Source organism: Pseudochaenichthys georgianus, chromosome 13 (genome assembly GCF_902827115.2).
Source record: "Pseudochaenichthys georgianus chromosome 13, fPseGeo1.2, whole genome shotgun sequence".
NCBI classification, from domain to species: domain Eukaryota; kingdom Metazoa; phylum Chordata; class Actinopteri; order Perciformes; family Channichthyidae; genus Pseudochaenichthys; species Pseudochaenichthys georgianus.
Window position 1 is genome coordinate 17,406,851 of NC_047515.1, and position 27,942 is coordinate 17,434,792.

The following is a 27,942-nucleotide window of genomic DNA, read 5'->3' on the forward strand; positions in this document are numbered from 1 at the left end:
CTTGTGTTATTTTATGTAACACTTTGCCATGTAAGAAGTTCGAGGTAAGTGTAATTTAAATATGTTGTTTGGATATAAGGGGATGATATACACCATAACAACATTTGAATGCTCAGAAGCCTCTTGCCATCCTCCTCCCTAAACCCAGAACCTGATGATGCAAGTACTGGCCAAGCACTAAAAAGACATTTCATTGTGTTTGCAATACGTTGTATCATAATATTTACTGTACAGCAAAAACTGGAAAACTGGAATGTTACTTTCTTAAGGTTCCAACCCATAGTGTACATCATGTATATGCTGTTTTTCCAAATAAAAGGTGCATACAAATGTAAAGGCTAAGATGGCCGGCATAGTTCCATTATTAATAGCAATAGTTTTCTGATATCAATATATAACAATATTTAAAATATGCAAATAATGAAGCAATCACATGTAAAGCATACAATTAAAATCAATGTCATTGCCTTTAGACAAAGGCTCTTCAAATCATTCTATCAAAACCTTCAATAACCAAGTTATTTTTTCTTTGTAATGTATTTATCAAAGCAGTTCAATTTATAAAATGAACACAGCAACAACACAGCAAAACCTTTGATTCAATTTAAAAATTAGGTGTTACCAATAACATTGGCGATGGTTATGTTTTATTCAAGGATCCAAGTAAGCGATAGGAGTGCTGTCACACTGTTGTCATCCAACTTCTGACATGTTAAAATGTCTTCTGTGAACTAGCTATTAATCCACAGTCCTAATGACAGGTATACATGCTACATACTGTAGAAGGAAGGTTGACAATTTGAGTGTAAACATGTTCTTTAACATATCATTGTAGGCCAGGGGTGTTGGCTCAAACAATCCACGAGATGGCACACTTTAGCAATTTGTTTAAGTCAATTGGACGTGATATCCAGTTGGCCTACACCCTCCAGCCTTTAGGGGGCGACACTTGCTGTTAATAACCACGCACCCTGTGGCGTAGAGTAAGAGTAGCCCGCTGCCTTGCCACATTCTGCGGCTTTTTCGGTCCAGTACGATCGGGGGAAAGACCAGACCGAAATCTCTCCTACGTTGGGAGTTCGCAGTGCTTCAACTAAGGGTGACCAAGCGTCTGCTGCGATGTTAACACAGAGCTGAAGCTACAGATCTGCTGGCTCTGATACATGACAGGTAACTTTGTGTTTATGTTATTCAGCATTACGGTGTGTCCGTAGTTATCATATAGTCTAGCTAAAACTAACATTACAGATGCTCTCTATTAACGACCCTGTTCTGACTTGTGTCTGCTCGTTAGCTTAACGCCGACGGCGGCTAATGTTCGTCCGTTGAAAATGCAGAGTCGACACCTACCAGAAGTGAAAAACACGGAAGGGTTTTGAGAGGGCTGTGGAGTGCTACTCCTTCTTTGTTGGATATTACACATGTCCTACTTAACCGAGATGTTAAGCTAGCTAGTTATGGAATGCCATTTGACACATAGTAAAAAAAAAATGCCTATGAAATGAATTATTATGGCTTTTTAATAAATCATGAACAAATGGTTGTATTTAATGAAGAACACGCATTTTAGGGAGTATTATTGAACAATGACATGTATTTAATGCCACATTAATTTATGTTCTGGGACCTTTATATGTCCCCCTTTTTTTTAAAGGGACTTTTATTGCACAATGCCGTATTAATTAGATTCAGTTCACATTTGTTTTCTAATTTCACATGTATTTATTTCAGGCGACTTCATTTCAGAATTCCAAATGTGTTTTGTTGTGTACAATCCCACATTTCGTTTTTTTCAGGGATCTTCTGTTTCATAATAACACAGGTATTCATTTATTTAAGGTCACTTCATTTTAGAACTACACTTTTAATGTGTTTATTACAAGAGAGACTTGTATTTGATGTCACATTGATTTATGTAAGGGGCACTTTTATTTCAGTGTAATATTAACTATTTTAGGGGACCTTTTTAGTTGTTATCATTCTACATTTATTGACATAGCAAACTGACAGGCAGGGTGCTATGTTGGGATTAGTTGCTGCTTTTTTAGTTTAGCCAAGTTGCTGTCCAACCCTATGACTTAGACATGCTTGTTTGTTCCTGTAGCCTTAGGTAGAATACTAGATCTAGATGTCTCTCAATCGTATGCTGCCAAAATCCAGTCACGCTCAGAACCTGCTGCGAAGTGGCTGGAGATCTCAATGCTCAAACACCAAACCAACATCAAATAACTAGTGGTTTAAGAAGCCAAATTGCATGTATGTTCTGCTTCTTTATGTAGAAAAAAATAGTGCCACTGGGTCCGTTTTCGGGAAGTCTGTCGGCAGGGACCAGCAGAACAGGGAGGACTGTCCCCGCAGTTGTGTCTACAAAGCCAGTTTCTTTAGAGAGAGAGATCCCTACCCTGCTGTAACCTACGGGAACAAGGCTCGAGCTGCGGTTTCCGACTTGCTCTGCTCCCTGCAAGTCTGGTTCATAAGAGATGGCAACCGAGCTTTGGCATGGAGTTGATTAAGCTCCTTTGATTGGTTGTTGTGCTGTGGGACAATTGATGACTTGACAACAAATTACCAAACAACCATTGATCTGAGTATGTGGATAACTGGGAAATAAATGTGGAATTATGAAATAAAGGTTCACTGAAATAATTAAATGTGGCATCAAGCTTTTCTATAGGCTTGTTTATTTATAATTGAATAAAATAGCATTTCATAGCTTGTTGAAGCTTGTTAGACATCTGCACACCAGACTCACACAGACCAGGCTGCAGTTCTGATAATCTTATTATTATTCTCCCTGAGGCAACATGTGTTTTAAAACATGATGCCAAGAACCCTGAAGCACAGCTAAACCGTCAAAATAGGGCTTAACAAACTGACTTAGCAAAAGCCAGGTATTAGATAACTTACAAACAACTGTGTACCTTAATTTATTTAGCAAGAATAGAAAACAGTGACACTGAGAAGTGATGGCATGTTTCCGCTTTTGCTGCAGGGGACATTTTTGTAATGCTAACTAACAATATTTGTGTGCTCTAAAACAAGCCAAATTAATGCGTTTTTCCTCTCCTTTTCATATGTTCTAAGAGACAAAGCAGTTTCTGTTCTAGGCAATGTTTAATTGATGTACCTGGATAGAAACCCTGCAAAATTGTGTTGCAGGAATGATCTGAATTGTGAATGGACTCTGTTGTCTACTTTCCAGCACACACCAGTCATGGAGTTCAACAAATTGAAGACATTGTGGATATTTTGCTTGTGTCTCGTTGGAAAAAGTTGGACTGAAAGATCTACATCAGACAATCATATTGTTGAAAATGGCGTGTCGGGTAAGTGATCAATCATGGTATTCATTTGTTGTAGCTTTTAATTTGTCTATTTCTTCCAACTGTTGATGACACACAATCGGGTGTATAAGTGTTAATGCCACGTCTTTGTGATTATGCAGGCCCTAAAAGTAGACATGTTGAGAATAGTCTGGCATTATTAGCCTAACTGGTCTAATGGTTAGTTGACATTAGAGCAGGGTTTTAGGTTGTTTCAGAATCAGATGGTAATAATCCATTATTATTTCCAATACATTACAATCAAAATATTGTTTGTGCCACCCTTAAACTTTCTAATTTCCTATGCTTGTATTGCAACTTAGTTTTCAACATCAAAAATGACCTCCCGGTATTTAGGTGTAGAGTATGTTATGGACAAGGATTCCTTTTACAGTGTGTTCGCTGACATGGATATATGTAAGAGATTAGTGTAATCCACTCACAGCATCCTCCCGCAGTGAAATACTGCATTACATTATAAAGCATTCATTTTTTATATAATAAATTGATCAACATGTTTGGTGAATGTAACAACCTCCTCTCGTAAAAGAAAAATGATCCATGGTCTCCTATCACTGACAATGTCTTGCCTCAAACCATGAAGTGATTCTAAATCAATGGTAACAGTGATTACATCTTTCGATCCATATCTTGAGTCTGAGTCTGCTAGAAATAAGTATTAGCCGCTAAAGACACACCATGACTCAGGGTTTTTGGAAATGTGCTAGTGTAATTATCATTGTCTACTCCCAAAAGGCATGACAGTTGTTCAGGATTATGTTTTTTTCCCCACTAATTTTAAGCAGGAGAGAGGCAAATATCCACACATGCAACCCTAGCTCTGTTAAGATATTATATTAGTACTTCTAAACAATTAAACAGCATCTATTGAGACATTGTTAAAGTTACATTGTTCTTACTTATGTCCCATGAGGCCCCTCTGAGAATAAACTGTATTATTGACTGATTTTCAAAGCATGACAGTGTTTCTGAATGGCGTAGAGCCTATTACCTGCGGTACTTTTGAAGTAGCAAAGTTTGGAGTGTGTTATTCCGCCACATGCAGACACACAGAATGAGTTGCGTAACTTGAGCTCTTAAAAAAGGCCGGCTGACTGGTATGTAAATATCTTATCTTGCGTATCCTGAGGTTTGCAAGCCAAATGAGAATGAAGGCCAGGTTGGGTGTATGAGAGTGTTGCAGGTGGTAGGTTTTCACTAAGCTAACTGTCACTCTTTGTTTAACATGGTGAGTGTGAATGAGGGATAATGCAGAAGAGTAATTGCCTTTTTGGTATGTGGCTTTGCAGGTTCTCTCAAACTGAATTCTTGCTTACTTTGGCTTAAAAATTAACCTTTTGCTACGGTGCAGTATGTGCGAGTGTGTGTCAAGCCGTCCTTGTTCATCTAGCAGAAATATAAGTCTCTATTTGCCAATCAAAAACCCTTAAATAGACGCTTTTATGGACACTGTACCGTTGCAGGGATTAATCTCTGACAATGTTTAGCCTACTTTCTGTTTTGTCTCTAACTGCAGAGCCAGCCTGTCATACCAGATGGTTCTGGGAATTAAAAAAACATGGGTGGGTAATGATAAGGGGATTCTTGGGAGGGGGGCATTACGCTGTAAATGCCAGCCTGATGCAAACCAAACACCTGCATTGGATACACTATTGTGTTGGTGACATTAATGAATGATAAAGCAGTATCAATTGATATATGGACTTGAGCTCGGCCATGTATAAAAGGGGAAGTGAGTTTGATTATGCAAACTGTTGCACCCTATTGTTGTGAGAATGATGATTCTATAAATGACTTTCATCCAAGTGTTTATCCAAAGAATGCCCCTACCCTGCAAACCAGAATAAACTACAAGAATCAAGCATTTTATTCATAGGACTGTAATGATATAATTAGAAAAGTTCAGTTTTAAATGGTTTATAGAGGTACATTGTTGTTGGTACAAAACCAAGCCCAGGAAATGCAAGCCACTCATTCATGTTGGTGAACAAGGCAGCTTCCCCCTTAACCCTCATGGCCGCTTCCTCTTTTTGTGGTTGTAATGCAATGAAATACTAAATAAAGCATACTGTTTGGACATATGCTTCTCCCTTAACTTAATTTAACCAGGAAAAGACCTCTCTGAGATTGGTAATCACAAATTAACTGGAGTGTCCAGGATCAGATGGCAGCAGAAGCAGCACATAGAGGTTCTATAAGACTCATGTTGAACTCCATAATATATATATATATATATACATGTCTGAAGGTTTCAGGGGCAGGATTCTTCTGAATTCACTCAAACCATGGATTACATTGAAATGAAATGTACTGTTACTACAGGCACATTCACACAGATCCTGAATCTCTGCAGAACAGGCCAAACAAGGTTTCCTCTCAGGGAGCGTTGGCGTTATCTTTGATCTAGCGCAGAGGATCTCTAATCCCTCAGGAAGCAGAGGGCTGATGAGCTTCACTAGATACTTTTCAGATGGCTACATATCATGATATGTAGCCATTGATATATGCATTTCTAATTTATTTACAAATGATTGTGGAGCCCTTCACACTGAAAACCTAACAAGTTACAGAGGCCTGACTGTCAAAAAGACAATTGAAAGTAAACAAATGTTAACAACCAAAACATAATTTTGATCAAACTTTAAAGTCTAAACTGTGAAAAATGTAGAGCACACAATTATCAAAAGCTGCTTTGCCTTAGGACGAGGCCAGTTTTTGGTCTGACAGTCATGCTGTCTAGCTTCTTGGTTAGTTCAAGGTTCTTTATTGTCAAACTAGCATAGCTACAGAGTAATTATGTCGTTGAAAATCTTCGGTCACAGGCTTCTCCAACAATGCAACACAATAATAGAGTGGCGAAGTCACCCCCATCTACCTCCGGTCCATGGGACCTTATTTCGGAAAAATTGTGTATTGAAGTCAATGGAGAGAAAAAACGTATCTTTCGATCCCGTTTGAATTGTGCCACGAATCACACATATGATGTTTGTCAATCTTAAAAAATAATTTCCATGTCAAAAAAGTCACAGTTTGTCGTAAAACTATTGAAATATAAGACTGAAAAATACGCAACTAGAAAGACTACAAATCCCGGTCCGCATGCTGGCTCTTACGGAATCGACTAACTCCCCTTGTGTGTATGTACAGCTCTCAACATGCCCAGACTTGTGGTGATTTTCATTAAAACAATATTAAAGTATATTTACATATAGGGGGTTACATCCCTTCATTGAGTTTTAGGCTTTACATAAATAATTCTTTGTCTTGAAGGATTTTTAAAGTTGGTTATATTTGCGAGAGAGAAAGGAGGAGTGAGGTCTTCTGAAAAACACAAAAGGTTCAAAGTCATGAACTTTTTTTCGCCATCACAGGATTATTTTGATTCAAGAGCTATCGTAGGTATGATGCTAAATCAGTACTTGAGTAAATTATTATTTAACTATTCAAATTGTATCTTTTTGTATTGGTCTGTCTTGATCGGCCTGGTTGTTTCTATTTTTTTTTTTTTAAACTTGTTATTGTATAATCTTGACATTGCTAATATAGCAGTTTTCTGAAATATCACAAAGCAGCTGGAAGGATAATGTCTGGGATTTAATTCCTACCTACTTTGAAAAGTATTATTTTATACTTTGGGGGCTGTTCTGTGTGTAACCATATTCAGGGGTGCACATAACTTTTTGAGTGAGTTACTCAGATGAGTACCAGGAGACAGCGTTTGGTACTCACCCCACACGAAGCGTGGTCCTCCTCAGTGTCTCCTTCACTGTCCTCTATTTACACTTCTTGCATGCTAGATGATGAAGATGCACCTCCCTGTCTCTTTTTAAGCCTCCGATTTGCTTTCTCCAAAACTTGTTGCCAAAACTGTGAAGTCCTTGCATTTCCTAAGGCCAAGTTGGAGGATCAAATACTAAGAAATGATCACATGACTTACTAAGTACACTTCTTCAAGTACTGTACTTATATGATATTTGTACTTTACTTGGATCTAATTTGTAAAATTAGCTGCACCTTTACCAGGTTTGAGAACACTTTAATGATCAATCATTACAAAACATATCATATATATTATTCTGAAAAGGACCAATCTGCACAATGACTACTTTTAATTTTGGTACTTTAACTATATTTTGATGATAATACTTTTCTAATTTTACTTGAGTAACATTTTGAATGCAGGACTTTTATTGCAACAGAGTAACACTCTGGTACTTCTACTCTTACTCAAGTACAATATCTGAGTACGTCTTCCACCTCTGTCTGATTTCAAACTCTTCCATAACACCCTGCGTAAGTTTGTAACTGTGTGTTTCACTCCACTCTGTTGTAAATAAAACTGCAGCAGCTTGACCACAGAGCGTGAACGTTGTGATCAGCTGATTTTGCGCAGTTCTCCAGTGTGTGCGCGGGGCACAGTGTGCTCAGGGGAGTCTCCCACTGCAGCCAGTTGGCAGAGTTTTGGCACAATTCTGTTGTTCATACCGACGTTAACTCTGTCTGTGCACACGGCGACCAACTCTGTTGTCCGGTGATCTAAGCCTCTGCCTCCTGTAAGCTTCACAGGTCCGTCGGTTATGTCCTGCGCGGCTCGGCCAGCACCAGTTCAATCAGTCATAGAAACTCTGAAGAGTTTTTGCAGGGAGCGAAACGGCAACGTAGCTGATTAATGTCTTTGTTTTTTTTTTTACATGTCTCGTAGTTTACTTCATTGACTGTTGACAAGAAACACGTGTAGACGAAATATGTGTTTTGTTTTGAGGTGCGCGTAGTGACACAAGTGACGTTACGCAATTCAGATTTTTGCCGAGCATGCGTACCAGTTATGTGCACCCCTGACTATATTGGTTGTTTTGGACACTCCTTATGATGGAGCAAGAACAACAGAGAAATTGCCTACAAAAAATCTCACAGATTTAGGATTATGTCAAATATTTGCTGTTTCCCAAGAATGAAGGTAACAAAAATAAAGCAAAATGATCTGTTAACACCTATTGTAAAAAGAGATGTTGTTTAATTATCTTGAGCAGACAATAAAGACATTTGATTCATGTTTTCTAATCTTCATTTTGTTGTTGTGGTAGTACCCAGTTAACACTATCTTCATGACTTTGATTCTCCAATAGATTTTTGTCGCATCGATGAGAAGCTTTGCAACGATGAGAATGAAGTTCTCAGCTACGAGGCGATCCGTAGTATTCACAAGCAGATGGATGATGACGCAAACGGCAATGTAGACGTGTCCGAGACAGACGGCGTAAGTATCAACCTCAGAATTCATCTTCAACAGGAGCTGATGCTCTGTTGAAGGGGGCACTCTGGTTTGTAAAGTCACAGAGGTGGTCTTCCTTCAGGTTCAAGAGGCTTACAGGTATCATTACTGTAATCCTCTGTAAACTGATCATCGGATTGGCTGCTAACATGGTCAGTTAATCATACCCCTGTAATGTTCTTCACTTACACTGAGTAACAAGAGGATTGGTTCTGTTTCCGCTCCAGTGCCCTTTTTACTCAAGTGTTTGTCAATAATTAACCTAATTCACTGGCGTACATGCTGCCACATTAGTACACACATGGTAACACAGAAGGTTAGTGTACCTTTCATCAGACTGTGTAGTTTGTAGGTAGATATGCATGACAAATAGTGTTAGCTACTTTTCTCTTAAGTACAGTGAAGCATAATGAAAGCACCAGGAGAGTGACATGAGAAGAGGGAGAGACAGTTTCAGCCACACTGGCTTGATGGATGGAGGTGGCTTCAATATGATGCCAACATAAACAAGGTATTTTGTCGGCTCTGTACATCAATGCTGACCTATGCTGACAAGTAAGTGACGAGTAGAAACAATATAAAGGTATTGGCTTTAGGGAAATGTCCTAGCCGTTTAGGATAATGAAGGTTCTAATCTAGGCTATTACGTAGCATTACTTTTCTAACTCCTAATGACAGGAAGGCAGAAAGCACATTATACAAATAATAATACTCATAATAATGATAATAGCAGACCTTTTTTAACAAGGACTGCAATATAATTATTTTAATAAACCAAATATGAACAATTGAGGAAAATGAGGAAGAACTGATGATTAAAATGTTGTAGTACAAGTTGTAATGTAATTTGTGCATACAATACTATTGCAACAAATGTGTTAATTTTCTTCATTATTAGTCTATTTTTTGGACGAATGCTCTTGGGCCAGTGGAATTTTACCCTTAATGTCTACCCCTGTCTGGACAGTGAGCACCCACATCTGTAGAGCCAGGAAATAGAAAGCTTAAAACGATTAAGAGCACTTAAAGACAATAATCCGACTTCCTGTTATCATACAGTAAATAAATAGAGGATAGCTGAATTCTTCATGTCACAGTTCAAAGTCTGCATCTGGCTTTAAAGAATAAGCTATAGGCCTTAGCCACAATGATGCACATTTTAGCACAAAGACGATACTTTGAGGAGCGTGATACTTCACCTGCAGTACAGACTATCTCTATACACTGTAGTGAAATCCTCCCACACAGATATAGCAAGAAAGAAAGGCATCATGACTTATTACTGGTTTCCACCCATGTTGTAGGAGTGCAAGATGTTATGTTTGTGACTGAGTAAGCCTACGATATAGTGGGCAACCACCCGTGTGGTTCCATATCTTGTAGTGGACCACTACCACTCGCGCCCTAAATGTGGGTTTTGGTGCCATGGTGTCAACATGCCATTTTAAAACAGAGATACAAAAATAAATCCAGAGACCTCTGTTGTTCAGGTTTAGGTTTATTATTTTCATGTAGATTATCACCAGTTCTAAATGGTTCAAGATCAATACATAATAATTGTGTACTTTAAAAAAAATATGATACATTTAGAATTGCTCAAACTTCAAAGACTCGATACTTTCACTGTATTCTCTCTAACCATTACAAACATCCTTGTCATTCTACAGTTCCTGAGAGAAGATCTTAACTACCATGACCCCAAGGCCAAGCACAACACCTTCCATGGTGACGACCAGTTCATCAGTGTGGAGGACTTGTGGAAGGCCTGGAAGGGCTCGGAAGGTATTGCTTTGATACATGTTCCTACTAAAACCAGCAGTGACTGCAAACAAAGGCCAATCTCTCCGTTTGTGTTGTGCTTGTTTGAGTTTAAAGACTGTAAACTTTGTTTCTGCAAACTGTGTACCGCATTGACACGCTCTGCTAATACTTACTGTTTGATATTTGACTGTTTATTTAAACTTTGAGTGTCTGTTAGTAGCTTGTAAATTAGAGTTAGTTTTTTCTTCTGACTGAAAGGGTGGGTCTCTCATTCCCCTGCTTGACACTCACTGGCCCAACAGTCAATCAGATGTCATGTCAAGCAAAGTGCAGTCTAGTTATCAGCACCAGCAAGTGTGTCACTCTTATTGACTCTTGTCAGCATGAAAAATTCACATGTTCACTATCACCTCCTTCTGCCTATCTGTTTGGCTGGGCTATCGTGTACTCTTAGAGAGCACTTTTCATGTGCCGTATCTGGCACTTATGTCTATTCACACCCTTTGCTCTGGCTGCCTTTCCCCCCTTTTTTGCTCATAGCACTGACTTATCCTGCAATGCAGTTTTTTGACAAGGCTCTGGAGATTTGGAGCCAGGAAACTGGGTTTTTGTCCAAGAAAATAAGACTAACACAGACAGCCCAAACTGTTGTCTCTGCTGGTTATCACTATGGGCAGGTCACTGTATGCTACGCTACAGGATACATCATAGATCATTCCGGATACAGTTGTCCATGTTTGTTTGATATGTCTCATGTGTCAAGTTGTATTTACAGTGCAGTTTGATAGTGTTATGGTAGCTGCATATGGTGGTTGTTTTGGCTCTGTTCACTGGGTTTAAAATCAAACAATATCCACCAGGTCAGTGCTGACTCTTGATATTCATTTCAGCAGCAGTGTAGGTAGAAAGGGGGCATTAAGGGACAGCCATTATTGGGCAAGTTAGCACAACCTTTGCTACAGTCGGTATCTACTATGTGATGCTCTGCTGGGCCTGTGCTGCAGTCATCTTTATTGCTGGGTCATTTTATCGTAGCATCTTTACCGTAAGCCTGTTTTTTAAATGAGCAAAACGCATGATCATTTGGAATGAGTTTTAAAGATGCTGTGTAGGGTCACTGTTCTCAAATGAGGCGCTACAAAGCTAAAAGTCTTTTAAGTACATTGTCCATTCAATAAGAAGACCCTCAAACATCATATGATACAAGTCAGCTTTGTATCACATAGCCAATGTTTTATTCATTTGAAAGAGAGCAACAATAAAGAACATATTAGTTGTACTTCCTAACTGCACCTTAGAGCCTTATCAATACTGGACGTCTGCAGGAATTGGATGAATAAGTATCTGTGGGCACTATAACTAAATGTGTTTTTATTTTCCCCCACAGTGTATAATTGGACATTGGATGAAGTGGTGGAATGGCTCATCACTTATGTGGAACTGCCACAATATGTCGAGGCCTTTCGCAAGATGAATTTTAATGGAAGCGTCATGCCAAGGTAACATGTCAAGACTTTTCTAACTTCTCCAAAGTGAAATGTACCACAAATAAGTTGTGGTTTATATAAAACTGTTAAACTCACAAATGTACAACAGTGATGCCAGTGTGGAGGACATGACCCCAACACATAACATGGATTTGATGCATCTTCTTTAGTGCCAGCTATTAAATCCCATTTAAATGACTTTCTTTAGAAGTTATTACATTCCCTATTCTGATCAGTCAGTGTCAGTTTTAGAACATTAATTGAGATTTTCCGCAGCTAGTGTATCGAGTGACCGTTTTTGTGATTTGACTCTGAATGATAGATAATAAAGATTTGTTAAGCGGTCACGTTACACATGGCTCAGAATAGATTACACCCTTTGCTCTTCCTTCCTTGTTCCTGCATAATGACTTTGTGTCTGTTCTCTCTCAGGCTGGCTGTTAAGAACACCTCCCTGACGCTCTCTATTCTGAAGATCCTGGATCGCAGCCACGTGCAAAAGTTGCAGCTCAAATCTTTGGACACCGTGCTGTTTGGAGCACCCCTGAGTATGTGACGTTATTCCTTTTTGTTAACGTTGCAGCTCCTATTCATACACACTCATACACCCAATCATACAACATGAGTTGGTTGGTACTTCACACCCCTAAGCAGAGTTGAGAGGGAAGTTCAGTTCTTGTTACCTCTTCTATAGAAAAGCAGGAAAACTCAAAACATTGTCAGCAAAATTCTTTAAAATATAGTGGGAAGATTTAAAAATTCAAAGCTTACCTGGATACACATTTCCTTTTTTTTTTGCATATTTTAGTTTTCAGTTATTATTTTTGTGTAGATATTGATCCAGATGCAGATAAAAAAATGTATAAAAACATGTTTGGGATCCGGCACCCTGGACATTTATGTACTTCTAGAATGCCTCATTATTTCTAAATAAGGCTTTCATACTATGTCAATGTGTTGGAGCCGGTTTCGTCACAGAAAACTGGTTATCAGAGAGCTAGAAATCATCTTCAACTTCCAAGTCAACACTTGTTCACACATGTCACTCCCTCATGGGAAAACTTGACTTGATTCTCTTGCATTGGAAGACTATTACTGTGAGACATCACTCGGAAGATTTGAGTTTGTTTCAACGGCAAACCACCATTTCCTATATCCCGATTCCTGACCACAGCTTTTTACTGACTCATTTTTAATCAGCACCTTGTCCCTGTAATATGCGAGTCACTCAATCATCTACTCACTGATTTACTGACTTCAGTCGGCCCAACTTTGATATGTTGGGGTAGTCCTGTCACCACCTGTATCGGTTTGAGGAAGTGAGACGTAGTTAGATGGTTAGACCCCACTTGATACGCTTTTCACTGCGTACTAAGATTAACATGCTCTCATCCTCTCCTCTCTTTCTCCAGTTATACTGCTCCATATATGTAACTACTATTGTTTTCTTCTCTTAAGGGTTTCATTGCCTCACAATGGATATGGTGTGTCTCTTCTTTCATTCCTCTTGGCAGCACATTATATTATTTTTACGAAATCTGTGTTAACATATTGTTCCCAGAATGTCTGACCAACTCCTTTTTGATTTCTAGAAAAACAGGGTTGGTTCCTTCAAGCTTAGTTACAGCCTGGCAGCTGAAACATTTGCAATACTAAGCTGAAAAAAATATGGATTTTTCGAGTTTACACACATATTTATGTTGTGCAGGGACTCCCTGCTGAAGAGAATTGATTCTGAGGGGCAGATATGTGTGATCATCATAGAAAATGTAATGAACCTTCAAAGAAAGGAGTCTTCTTCATTAGAAAGAGATTGCACAGGGCGACAGTGTGTAGTCGTCTGTGTCTGGCATGTGTCTTTGTGACTGTGTTTTGCTAGAATCACACCCGAAGGAAGACATTTGTGAGCACTCTCTGGCTTTGACAGCCTCTCAAAGCCAGGGGGTCCCACTAATAGTCAGTGTGACACACTGTGTAGAGCAGCAGCATTTTAAGACACATCTCACAATGGGTTGATCTTAATCAAGTGGACTGTTGTGTACAAAATAATCAACCAAAGGACATTTCCAGTTTTGTTGTTAATTAAATGTCACTTAATGCTCTCTGGGTGGTAATTCTGTAAGGCAGTCAATGTAGTATTTGCTAGAACTTGAGTGATGACAGGAAGCACACTGTTTCCTGCTGAGGTCTGATAGTAGCAGTACAGAACAGTCTAGCATTTGGACATTGTTTTATATTATCTCAGAGATAATGCACAGTATTTCCTTTTTAAGCATCTGTTCCCAGTCACTATGCAGACCAAAGACACATTTAGCACACATGCATTTCAGTTAAATACCATGACCTCATCTTTGGGATTTTCCTCTCGTGGCTTAAAGGTAATGGCCTGCATCTACCGGCCAAAGAACACATGGGAGCAGTAGTTTACAGCTGTCCTGTATTATTATTATTACATTACTTTATTACATGTCACTTTTTAGACGCTTTTATCCAAAGCGACTTACATACTCAATACTGTGGACAATCACCACAGGAGCAATTTGGGGTGAAGTGTCTTGCCCAGGGACACAACGACATGCTGACTGCAGTGGGGTTTGAACCTGTGACCCCCTGCTCCGAACACCTACGGACAACCCACTGCGCCACACACCTCCCTATACCCTACACCTCCCCTGTATATTTTCTATTTCTCACTTCTAGTTTTTGCTTTGACACAATAGCAGGCACAGCTGACTCTGTTGCACCAGTGTTTGTTATGGACATTCTAAGTCCACAGGAATATACACAGCCTTCCTGAAAGATCATTTATCACAAGCTAGAAACTTTGTGTTGTGCCTTTGACCATACTCATGTGAAGTTTGATCCACATGATGATTTCACTTTGATCTATGTCATTATCAGCCAGTAGTGCAGGAACATGTTTGTAGAGAACTTTGTTTTTAAGGGAAATGTACTCCTGATCATATCTTAAGAGAAACAAGCTTGTGTAGTAACATCTTATCCTAATTTTACTTCTTTTTTCTCTCACTCCAGGAAGTAGAAGTCATAGTTTTGACATCACTTTCCCACACACCCCTTTTCAGGTTTTGCAAGAAAAACTTGCCTCCTTGTGTGGCTTTCTAGGCTGAAATGCAAGCTTTGTGTCAAGCTGCTGCATGACAACTACAAATGAAAAATAAAAGCAAACCATTTTTTGGGTCACATGTTAAGATTATAGAAGTTCTTCTCATTAAAGTTGAAATGAAACAAAGATTTCTCACAGATGATAGCTGCTTTTTAGCTGCTGTGAATTGTAATAGCTATGAATCCCTTACAATGACAACATGACAGCATACCCACACTTTGTAAATATAAGGATTCCATTTCAAGCTCCTTATGTTTACCAGAATGTTATAGTTGCCATTGTTTGGTTTTCTATGCATGTTTATCAGCATTGGTTACCAGACCGAAATAGGCAGTGTTAAGCTGGCTTTATCGTGGTCTTTTGCACTAGGCCTTCTCACCGCAACCTGAACCTGTGCTACCGACTCTTCTATTTGTGTCACTCGGGTGTATGACTTGGCTATATCAAACACAAGCTTCACCACATCCTGGTGAAACTTGCTCATTGTTAGACAGCTGTATGATCTACATAGATGTTGCCTGGCTGAACTATAGATCCTTTCCTGTCAGCACTTGAGATGTTTGTGTTTATTAAAATGCTAAAATGTAACTTCTCATTTATTTTTCTCTTTCTACCAGTGAATAGACATAGCCACTTGAAGGACTTCATGCTGGTTGTGTCAATAGTCATTGGCATGGGTGGCTGCTGGTTTGCCTTCATCCAGAATCGCTACTCTAAGGATCACATGAAGAAGATGATGAAGGACCTGGACGGCCTGCAGAGAGCTGAGCAGAGCCTGCATGATCTGCAACAGAAGTGAGGGTTTTCCCGCACCACCCACACAAGCAATATGTTAAACGCTGTGCACGCACCCCAGTAGTTTGCTCATAAAGCACGGAAATGAATGCACATCCTGTTTTAGTCCTCATGTTAGAACTACATTTATTCGCACCATCTTTTCTAAAGTATAGTTCAACTGGCACAAGTCATCACTTTCACAGGATTGCATGATCAGAGCCACGTTGTTCTAAAATGGGAGGTGCAACACAGTTAGAGGTGCGCTATGCTTCAGTGGACAGACATTTAACCATCAAATGATAAACTATATGACAAGATACTTCTAATATAAATGTGTTAATGGTTCAAGGACACATCAGTGCACTCTTTGTTTAGGTGTGTCGTTTGGACAGTAGGAATGGTATTAAAGCTGGTTTTATAACTCTGTGCATGTCACCAATCAGGAAGTGTCCTCTAAGTTACCATTCGGCTGCAACACAGTATTGCAAGCATTACAAGCTGATGCAACACTCTAGTGCAGTGTTCTCCACATTTTCACTGGTATTTCTGCTCAGGCCTTTGAAAGGCCAAAGAACAGGTGTGTCAAGACCATCAGGGTTAAGCCCGCTCCCAAGCATGACCATGACATCGCAGTACAGTGTGGCTATCTCCTGCTTTGAGAACACGTATGCACATCATGAAGGCATCCACTTCAGGTAATGACATACTTTTGATTGTGACGGTGAGTGTTTTTGGTAGCACTGGCTGGAGTCATTCTAACTGTGTATCTATGGTGAAGAGATTCTCAGTTTAGCAGCCCAGTGTCTTTCCAGGCCTCACCCGTAATCATGCTTTTAACTTTGAGGAGGAATTAAAAGTAACCTAGCAGTTAAGCCATACAAAGGTTGTGTCTGCATTATCACAGAATACTACATGCTGACACCTGGTGTATTCCACCCTAAGAAGCATCAGGCAATGTCTGCCTTAATGATGTAATATTTTGAGAGGAGATGTTTTAAAAATAAATGCAGTGTCATGATGAATGATTGAGTGTTTCAAGCCAAATCTAACTATTTTGGTCCTGTTAATGCTTCAAGGTATGCTCGGAATGTGCTTGAAGCGTGCACTGTTTCCTTTTATTCCTTTAAAGGATACTCAAAGATTGCTTCTTCTTTAACACAGAGCAGGGTTTGTTTTTTTAACTTTTAATAGGATTAGGTGCACAGGGGGTGGGGGAAAACCTTACATGAAAAGCAACTTTTCATAGGTGACTTCCTTCCCTGTAGTCGTATTAAACCACGTCATAGAGGAACTTGCTAGTTAAGGAAGTAAAGTTGGTGGTCGGCTTGTTTTATTACTTAATACCGAAGGATTCATCTTCGTGGACCAATGCAGGATATTTACATAAAATATATTTATTTGTTTTTGAAATTGTGTACAAAGTTGAATTTGACCTCAAGTTGTTTGTAATAGAAAGGTCTCTGAGTGTCCAGCATGGAAACAGATTGACCTCTGGGGAGCAGCGACATGTGTTGCCACATAACTGCATAACGTCTCTGGTCCAATGCTTGGGGATATTGAACCAGGGGGGATGAGCTGTTATGTGTACCCGTATTACCCACATGAGTTGCTCTTTGTGTCAGCTGGCTGTTTAGGGGATGCAGATTGTTGAAACGTGATCTGATGAACAGCAAATAGACTGTTAAGACACGACTTAGGTTTCACTGACTGAAATGAGGCCTGAATCTTCTGAAGTAACACCGCCTCCAACTTTGCTGTAGCAAGTCAGTCATGGCTCCCATCTATTCATATTTTATACTGTATAATATAAGGGGCATTGCTTTTTTTGGGGCAGTGCAATACAGGAGAAGAGGTTTTTTGAAGTTGTGTTTGCCTACTGAAGAGCAATTGACTGCTCTATTTGGGTGAGACAATTGAGGTCCAGCTTTTTCCCTTTGGTTGCCTGCCAGCCCAGTCTATGTTTTCCCTCTGTGGCTTTATACTTTAATCGCTTTTCAAAACACACCTGCCACTCCCAACATTGAAGTTGGCTTTGACATTATTTTTGCTCAGCTAATTGTTCATACTTAATTCTAGCCCGCAAGATCAAAACAAGATAACTTTTAATACATCGTAAAGGTTGCACTTGTGCAGATTTATTCAGCATTATCTGTACAGACTATAAAAAAAAAATCCATTCTGTGTTGAATTAGGAGACAAGCAAACCAATTGTCTTGTGAAAAGAAAAAAAGTCTCATGAAGCATAAACATTTTAAAATGCCTTTTTAATTACAACTGAGTTTTTCACTAGCTTATGTATTAATAATCAAAAGACAATCTTTAGCAGTCAAGGTACCTGTGTATCTACTCTAACAACAATTGAAGATTCTCAGACATTGCACACTTGGTTTGAAGTGTTAGTGTTATAAAAGGACAGCCAAGGACTCAGGGATGTTATATTAAATTGTAGGTCAGTATGACTCGCAAGATGACACCTTCAAGACGGGTCATGTTTTTGGAGCTGATGGAGCGAGAGAGGGAGAGAGAGAGATGTCCTCTGTCTGTAGCGTGCTTTGCTTCCTGATCCCTGCTGCCAGCTGCTGTCTTTCCATGCATTCAAGCAGATCCTGTGGTGATATCAAGTAGCCTTGCCTAGCCGTGACTGCACTGTTGGGAGGCAGTGGGAGGGGCTTTGGCTGTAGCTGGATTTCATGCTTGCCTATTAAAGCCCTGTTTGACCTAGCCCCTGCCTCACGGGTCGGAGATGTTAAGCATAACTGCTCTACTGCTAATTCACCACACAGACATCCTTGAAAAGGACTGGCAACAAGGACAAAAACACTGCATGTGATAAGCATTCAAATGCTTATTTTCTTCCACATATCATTTTATCTGTTCATAAAGTTGTGTTGGGGGTAAGGGAAGTAAGATAAATAGAATAGTATCAGCATATAAGATATGGGTTGTGTTTTACCTTGTGTTTGCAGAGACTTTCTGTCTGCAGTCTGTAATCCCTGCAATGCAGGTCAGGGGAAACAGCATTTGGCGTCTTCTCGCTGAGCATTGTAGCTCTGCCAGTGCTCCTGAATCTTAGCTAGAGAATGGCAGGGGTCAGGGTCGAAAGCATTAGCTGGACCGCCCACCACCCACAATTTCCATGGCCAGCTCTCTGGATCACCTTTCATTTCTGTGCTCACTCTGTTGTGTGTGGCCAGACAAAAGAAGAGTTATTCTACTTCTTCCTAGAGACTGAAAAATAATACTGCTTCCTGCCCTTAAGTGTCTTAAGACTATGAAAAAGCAACATTTCATGGCAAGTGTTATCACACTAGATCACCAACATTAGCTTGGTTAATATAGTCTATTTCTTGGTTTAAATGGTGTAGATTACCAATCTATCTTAATCACAATGGATGTGCTGAGAGGTCTTTTTACAGCTACTGCATATGTGACCCGCTCTATCGAAATCAGTCGGAAGTCGCAACGGCTCATTTCAAAATAAACGTGGATTTACGTAAAAAACAATTTTTTCGGGGTTCGGGTGTTTTGTTTGATTTTAAACAAACAAAGTCTTGGCTTTCAGAATATAAAACTTTTATTTCCAAAATCACACGACAAATACATTTTTGAAGCTTGTAAAGAGAAGATGACAGGCACCTCTCATTCGCAATCTGCTCTTCCGCAGCGCAGCCCCCCCTCCCTCCGGCTGAAATTATGAATGTACGCGTATAGTAATCATAGATAACACGGCAGGGTCCGTTACAGTTTGTTTTCATCTGATTTCAATTAAACACAGTCTTTCAGAATATTAAACTTGTTTCGACAAATTCAGATGATAAATACAGCTTTGAAGCTTGTAACGGCATAATTACAAGCGGAGAACGGAGTAACTTGACGTCCCAGCAGGCATAACAACAGCCTGTGTTTCTCGTGAGTGTTTTCCCCGGGAAACAAACACAATACACACAAACGCAAAATTACACACACGCACACACACACGTATACACTTATGGTATACACACACACTCGCGAGCTTCCCCTCCAAACGAAAATATCTTCCCTCCGTAGTATTTTGATCATTTGCTCCACTAATAATCAATCAGATCGATGGATTCCAGAGAAGAGGAAACTTTGAAGGCCTTTTTCTCAAAATGAGGACTCTGTGACAGTCATCATTATATAATGTGACATATTTCGCTTAATATTTGGAGTAGAACAACAATCCTGATATCATTAGAAATCTAGGAATATCCTCTTTCCAGCAGTGTATACAACTCAAAATGTGTCTTCAGGTCAATGCGACTGATTTCGATGGAGCACGTCACATATCACTAGCCAAAAGTAGGACTTTTCTTTAAGAGGCTATCCTAAAAATAACCCCGTACAAAGCAACACACATGACACTCCAGGAGCATCGGGTACCACACTGTACTGTTCTAGAGTTACACTGTGCAGCTGTTCCTATTCTTCGCTGTGTCCCTCTGATGTCACTGCTGGCCAGCAGCTGACCACGGCTCTGTGCTTTCTTCATGCTAGCCATTGTTTCCGGTTTTACATAGCTGATGCAAGTCTTGCATTCTACACATAACATGGCACTCGCATGCCATCACGTCACGCCTGCCCGCAAAATTCCCACAGACACTGGCACCTACTACGCTATGTGAAAAATAATTGTTTCTCTTTGTCTCAGGCTGCAGATCGCCCAAGAGGAGCACCGTACGGTAGAAGTGGAGAAGGTGAACCTGGAGCAGAAGATGAGGGATGAGATTGACTCAGCCAAGCAGGAGGCCCAACGTCTGAGGGAGCTGCGCGAGGGCACAGTGAACGAACTGAGTCGCCAAAAGTATGCAGAGGAAGAGCTGGATCAGGTACCTTTTGATTCAATCATGGTTCTTCAACACAGAGTGACTAGAATGAACCTCCAGGGTGGCAACTGCACAGTATGTTTTTAGTTTGATCAAATTCACACTGACTATCATATAAATACGCCCACTGAAGTCTTTGTCCCATTAGGCCTTTGGCAGGGGACAACACAGCACATCCCACACAATTAAGAAAAAACATGAATACTAGCTTTAAGGACTATCACAGTGATCCACACCTTTGTCACAGTATGTTTTGTATTCAGAAACATGCTAGGCCTTCAGATGTTGCGTAGTTTCCCAGACCCATATTCAGGAGGCAGGTGTCCATCATTCCTCAACTCTTGCTTCTTTAAACATGTTGGTTTTAATTGCCTTTGAGGTTAGGAGAATGTTAGATGTAAGTCTTTGAATGTGTGTGTTAGAAAACATGGTGACTGTTTTCAGATGTTGGATAGATTTCTCTATAAATTGTGTGTTCGTTGATTAATATCAAATTACAGGCCCGCAAAACTGTACACATTTCATTAATATGTGTAGTATGTTACCTACCCTATGCTAGGACATTTTGAGGGAAAGTAAACACCCCCCATGCAAATTAGGTAGCCTACAATGTGTAAGGAGAGATGTCATGGCTTCTAGAGTTTCAACATCACGTTTATATTCAGCTTGTTTTTCACCATAGGTCACCATACCATTAGGTATTGCCACATATAATTAGAACAGTGGTATTAACCAGCTTAAACATATGTATTTCACCATTGCCACCACCTAGTCTGTTTAAACTGGATTTACAAATATATTGTTATCATCTTTACAAATGAAATGAAAATCCTTTTTTAAAGTTTCATTATTATGGAGGTTTAAACTAAAGTATTTAAATTCGTTGCCCATGTAATAATAATTGTTTCTATGCTTAGGCAGATGGACAAACAAAAGATATACATTTTTTTATGTGAATGTATTCTTTGCATCAATAACTTCTTTCATCAGACGTTCACCAATATGTTGTTGTTGTCCCTTTTATGATCCAACTGCATGTAAGCAAATCATGTACTGTGGTTCATATAAATGCAAATGATTTACAGTAATTCAGTCAATGTGCATCTGATGCATCTAGTTTGTCAAAGTGGTCCATTTTAAGAAGCGGTCAACAAACTAATCTTGCATTTTGGTTGCTTTGAAATGATCAATTTCTGGTTGTGTCATTGTATGTGTTAATGCATCTAATGGTTTCATGTGTCAAAGGTGCGCATGGCGTTGAGGAAAGCAGAGAAGGAGCTGGAGTCCCGGAGCAGCTGGTCCCCTCCAGAGTCTCTGCAGAAGTGGCTGCAGCTCACCCATGAGGTGGAAGTGCAGTACTACAACATCAAGAAGCAAAATGCTGAACGGCAGCTCCTGGTGGCCAAAGAAGGGGTAAGCATGTCGAAACCTGAAGGGGAAAGCCATACTGTTTTAGTTCATAATATTGCTTTAATGATTGTGTTTCAATTCCTGAATCCTATTCCAAAGCTGCTATTTACAACTTCACTGTCACACTTAAATGTGGCACTATCTGTGTGTGGATGACGTCCATGAGGCCGAGATAAATGTTTGTTCATTTGTTTTCTCAGGCAGAGAAGATAAAGAAGAAGAGAAACACTCTCTTTGGGACTTTCCACGTGGCTCACAGCTCCTCTCTGGATGATGTGGACCACAAAATACTGTCTGCAAAGTAAGTTACAGAATGTAATGGTGGAATACTTTTCCTACACTTTTAGAAATAAGCAGCATTTTAATTTCAAAATAACAAGTGACTTTGTTAGTGACCATTTGGACAGCATTAACATTACAGAGGGAGGGTCAAAAGCATTCACTGCACTCCTCTGTATTTGACTCTTGTTCTGACAGCAACCATCAGAGTTACAGGATGTGGGTCTATAATGGAAATACAAATGGTGTAGGACTACCCAAACTGTAGCTCACTCAACAGCACATTTAATGATTTCTTGCTCTTTGGATAGTTTCCTTTTTCATTTTGGTTCTCTAAAGTATAAAATTGGTTGACAGGTAACTTACTTGTTTTGGATATTTTGTCTCCTAATAAATTCATAATAATCTCCTTTTTCCTCTGAACTTATTTCCCCTCTCCTTTGTTCTCCTCCTCTTCCATAGACAAGCCCTGGGTGAGGTGACGGCTGCTCTGCGTGAGAGGCTTCACCGTTGGCAGCAGATCGAGATCCTCACCGGCTTCACCATCGTCAACAACCCCGGCCTCCCTTCTCTGGCCTCGTCCCTCAACCTTGATGGCAGCCACTCGAGCGGCAGAGCGACGCCTCAGCACTTCATGATGTCCGAGGACATGGACGACATGGACGAGGATTTCGTGCATGGAACTCTGCAATGTAAGAGTTCCTCCGAATCTCTGGGCCAGTCTATGGGGAGTAGCAAACGAACCCCTAAACATTCCATGGGCCTGCTGGGAGAAAATCCAGATATCAGCCCACATGAGAATTTGGACCTTTATTCCATAACACAAACTGAAATTGTGTTTGTGGCCTTCCTGGTGATGGAGATAGTGAGCGTCACACATGTCTACGATTGAATGAGTGTTGTTTTACAGTTGTGTAAGATGTACCTTGTAAATCCACATAATTGTCTTGATCTTTTTTCGCACAATTCCAGTTGAATGCTTTTTGTTGAATGTTCTCATTTTTGGATAAAAGTGTTAACTTGACTTAGTCGATAATGGAGACTGAACTTACTCCTGTGACTTTCCTCTGGAAATTGAAATGTCAAGAAAAATACACCTCTTAATGAGAACACCTTTTTGTGCAAACTTATTTGTAGTGGTTGTGTCCTAATGTGTGCTACAAACCTTTTAGTATTAGATTTAAGTGAAATGGGTAAAACTAATGGAAGTGTATTAAATGCAGCCAGTGCCTAACTTAATGTCTTAAGGTTACATATGAGACAAACAAATGCACTAAAACTGCCTCATCATCTTTTACAAAATCCTAATGTACAAAACTCATTATAATTTAATTGTAGAATTCTTAGGTAAACACATCAACCACACCTATCTCGTTATGAAAACTTGATGTCTTTCCACCTCGTTATGAGCTCAATATTTGACTTATTATTATGACCGACCTTGACTCGCTTAGTATGGGTTTCACTAACTGCAGGCGAAACTTGTTCTGCGGAGTCCTTTTCCGACCGCAATAGTGAGTAATTCTTTTTATCAACATTAACTGCACTCCCTATCTCACTGCCCTCTCTTCCTCCACCACTTCTCTTGGCATTTGGCTGCACTGCTGTCTCATTGGGCTAACTACAGATGGCCCCCGACTGTTGGAGCGGCGAGCCAGCGACCTGTGGTCTGTCGGTTCAGACTGTCGGCACATGAGGAACATTTGTGGTTGGCCATTTATTCATGCCCTAGTTCAACCCTCAGTTTGACACCCCTGCCTCTTCCCCTGACTCAAAACCCCACGGAGCCTTTATATTTATTTAACTGGACAATAAGCAACGACTCCATGCTGCGTTCATCTTGCCTTTCCTTAGTTGCTTGCTTTCCACCTCTCCTCTAAATCTTGTCTTCCCAGTGCACTCCTGCTCTCCTCCCAATGTGATTTGTCTATTACTTTTATTGTAAATGGGCAAAATATTACTGAATTATGTTTTTATTTATTAATTCAAACAAGCAGTTCAAGTTGGTTTGATTTCTCCTTTTGATTTTTATATTTTTCCTTGTGAGGACAAGAACATAAAACAGTGGTGTAGGGATTTTATATTATTAAATGAGGTTTTTCTTGGCGCCTTAATCATATTACAAGCTTTAAATCGGTTTAAGTCAGGATAAATGTTTCCCAGCACCTGAGTATCTTTCCACTAATCCCAGTCAGTCTCCCTGTGTCCGTCAGTCTTTATTTACCAAGTGGTTGTTGATAATGCTGTTGTTTTGTGCCCACAGCTCCCAGTATGATGTCTCTGCGCCAACGCCACATTGACCCCCAGCTGGCCATGGGCTCCCAGAGGTTGGTAGACAGTTGCCTGTTGGCTGGGCATCAGGGAGAGGGTGCCCTGTATGCGCCCAGGTCCAGGGCTGCCTTCTCAAACTCACGCAGCCAGTCGTTCGGGCAGCTCGACTCTCTCCCTCTGCCTCCTCTGTCCTCGGCTGTGTCTCACCCCTCCATCATCTGTGCTTCCAACTTCAATCACCATCCCCAGTCCTCTTTGTCCTCCTCTTCCTACTGCTTGCCCAGTTCTGTGTCCGGTGTTGCAGCGCATCATTCCTCCCATATATGTCATGGTTCTTCTTTCCAGCCCATGGACCCCATTCCTGATTTCACTTTCTCCGAGGTCTCCAATGCAGAGCGCAGCGACAGCTTCGGGTATCCATATTTTTTCCAGTTATTTTACACACATCGCATGTGTGTTGATGCGTTTTTTTTAATCACTTGCTTTCCCTTTTTAATATATTTTCTTTAGTTTCTTTTCCACGTCATGAAGCATCTCATAATCTACACATTTACTCTTTTTAACCTCTCGGTGTTGTTGTTCTCTGTCTGCACAACTAACAAGTGTGGAGTTCCAGTGTCCAGGCTGTGCCCAGCGTGTGTCCGTGGCTTTGCAGGCATTGTGTAGACAAACCCCAGCATGCAAGTCTTTACCTTTTTTTTTTTTTTCACTTAATCTTCCTCTAACTTGTGCTTTATGTCCCCCCACAGAGACCTAAATCGCTCGGACTCTGACTCCTCCCTGTCTCTCTCCCAAGTTGGTGATCGGCTATCTGCCTACAGCTCCAAAGGCCACCTTATCAAGCCCGTCTCTCTCATCCACAGCATATCTGGTCGGGCAGATGACACCGTGTCTCTGCATGCGTACACCCCCAACGGAGGGAACCGCATTCTTGAGGTCAGTCCTGTAGAGCTTGGCCATGACAGCCCAATACTCATGAAGAAGATGTACGGCTTGGAGCAGAGTCCCACCCTGGCAGAGATCCAAAGTATGTCCGAGTCGTCCCGCTCCCTCAGCCCCAACTCCACTGAACCTGACACGCCGTCACCTACTGGGGGTCAACCAGGGGCCGTGGGGGCAAAGGCCAACACTCGGATCCCGCAGCTGTCCTCCAAGAAGAGCCCGCTGGAGGAGGACAGCGGCTCTACTGGAGAAGACACAGATTCCACTGCCAGTCGCAAGAAACACACCTTCAAGATCTTCAAGAAACAGAGGAAATAAGGGCTACATGAACTACAGGGCTATCGACGCTGTGTGACTGTGTTCCTCTGGTCTGTTTTTGAGAAAAGTTTTATGGGTTCTTTAAGGGTGAAAAGATGGCACAATTTGTTGTCGTAGCATCTTTTGGTAGGTACGACACCTACTCTAAGAAACTGTGGGAGCAACCAGCTGTTCAGTTGTATCTGCTTTTTGGTCAATGTTCAATATGTGGGGAATGGGTAAGTTTGTATATTGGAGTGTAAAGTATTATTTATTCTGCGGGAAGTTGTGCCAGTCCCAAAGGCAAATGTTTTGTCACCAGTTTTCTCTCTTGTTCCTAAATATTTAACATTTTGCATGTCTTCACTTTTGTTTGACTGGTAGGCTACTTGAATGCTCTTAGTGTTTGCTTGGTTATGTTGTTAACCTGCTTAGACAACACTTGATGTTTCTTTTATTACTACCTAACTACCTAGCCTACACGTTCAAAGCGAATGTGCACCTCTTTGTTTCACTCAATACTTTGTTTTTTATCGAAGGTTACAATTTTCACAATCAAGAGATCCTCAAACTGAAGAGTATGTCAATACAATCTCAAGAGGGGTACAACAGTGACATACAGATACTTTTGGGAACAGCAATTTCAGCTATTGGTTGATTTAGAAACAATATAGATATTAATAATTTGTAACGTTTGATCTTAAGATGTTTACAATAAAGTACATTTCCCTTTAACAAGTTACAAAAGGACCATCAAATTCCAGCATTAGATATTTTTGCTTTACTTTTAGTATTTAGGTGTCGAGTGCATGAGAGTGAGAGAAATGCTTTGCTTTAAGTGTCTAGCTTTTAAAATATGCCAACAAGTTTAACCACTGATTAATATTTGGAATATCACGTTTTCTCAATGGAGTAGGTAGTGATCAACGTGTGCGTCGATTACCAAGAACACGATGACCTGAGACTGCGTGTTATTGTGCTTTTATTTATCTTTGTATTGAATTTAAAAGTTACATCAGAGAAACTAGTACATTATATACCGAGACAACATATATCAAATATTTTAACACAAAATACTAAAGCACATTTTTACTGAACTATTTGATATAGAGTAATCTTTTGTGTTTTAAGATTTGGTTCAAGTTTACCGTTCCTTTTGGCTCCTGCTATCCCCAGTCCTATTGCTTTTGTTTAAATAACTCTTTAGCTGAGAATGAAAACTTCTCTGCAGTTTGTACGGTGGGTGCTGGTAAGGGCTATAGTTACCAGGCAAATTAATTTGCTCTGTTCGATATAAATGTTCAAGTTCTAACTACTTTATAATTCACCTTTTTTGAAGACTTAGCTTGTCATGTCAAAGTGCCAAATCTATCCAAACTGTCAGAAGCCTTTGTATATGTAGTGTGTCCGCCCCCTTTACAAAGAACACATGCTTTATATGAACAGTCTGTAATGTATCTCCTGAGCTTCAACGCTGAATGTCCGAGGGTAATGTTCCTGTAACAGTATCATCAGTACAATATGTTTACATTTGTTACAGATAATTACTACTCTCAGATTATCGCAGCAAAACACATTGTGCCCGTTTTAATATTGACGGCTTCATATGAGCACAGAACTATGCATCGGTAGTTGTAGGTGATTGCTAAAGTAGTAAGGACGCCATGGTGTTCCTGACCAATGAACAACCAAAAAGTGCTGCAGACGACACAGTGGGCCTCGACGGCCTCATAATAAACAGGTGGTCTAAATGTATACGACTTGTTTGAATGCTTTATTTTAGAAACCAGCAACAACAAAAAAATCGATTTCCTACTGGTACTTTTTGTTAAAGTGTCATTTGCACCTCTTTGCACGACAGAGCTGTTAACGTTTTTGCCATCTGAATGTGTGCGTGTGTCCGTCTGCTCCGAGTATAATGTAATGTTGATGCATGTCAAATGCTGTAACAAACCTATATTGGGTCAAAAGACCCACCCTACTTCTATCTCTTCATTTTCAGCTTCTATTTATGAATTCACACAGTATATTTGTACAGAGAAAATGACAATTTTGCATCTTCTGTGATGGTCTAGACTTTTACGGCACTCCTGCATGATAGCAATAAACTATTTTGAATGAAAAATGAGTTGAT

At 40.1% G+C, this 27,942-nt stretch overlaps 1 protein-coding gene across 3 annotated transcripts; it reads left to right on the forward strand.

Moving 5' to 3' along the window:
- Positions 1–966: 966 nt before the first annotated feature.
- Positions 967–27,933, forward strand: stim1a (stromal interaction molecule 1a). Of its 3 annotated transcripts, none has more exons than XM_034098143.2 (13): positions 967–1,170; positions 3,160–3,326; positions 8,471–8,601; positions 10,284–10,398; positions 11,765–11,876; positions 12,297–12,412; positions 15,606–15,783; positions 20,435–20,612; positions 21,855–22,022; positions 22,220–22,320; positions 22,761–22,990; positions 24,562–24,982; positions 25,319–27,933. In XM_034098143.2, the coding sequence occupies exons 2-13, from the start codon at positions 3,215–3,217 to the stop codon at positions 25,827–25,829; spliced, it is 2,373 nt and encodes a 790-aa protein (XP_033954034.1). In that variant the 5' UTR covers positions 967–1,170; positions 3,160–3,214; the 3' UTR covers positions 25,830–27,933. The 3 variants fall into 3 exon arrangements, with proteins under 3 accessions (XP_033954034.1, XP_033954033.1, XP_033954035.1); XM_034098142.2 differs by having other exon boundaries at positions 3,203–3,326; XM_034098144.2 differs by having other exon boundaries at positions 969–1,170; positions 3,203–3,326; positions 24,562–24,625.
- The last annotated feature ends 9 nt before the right edge of the window (positions 27,934–27,942 follow it).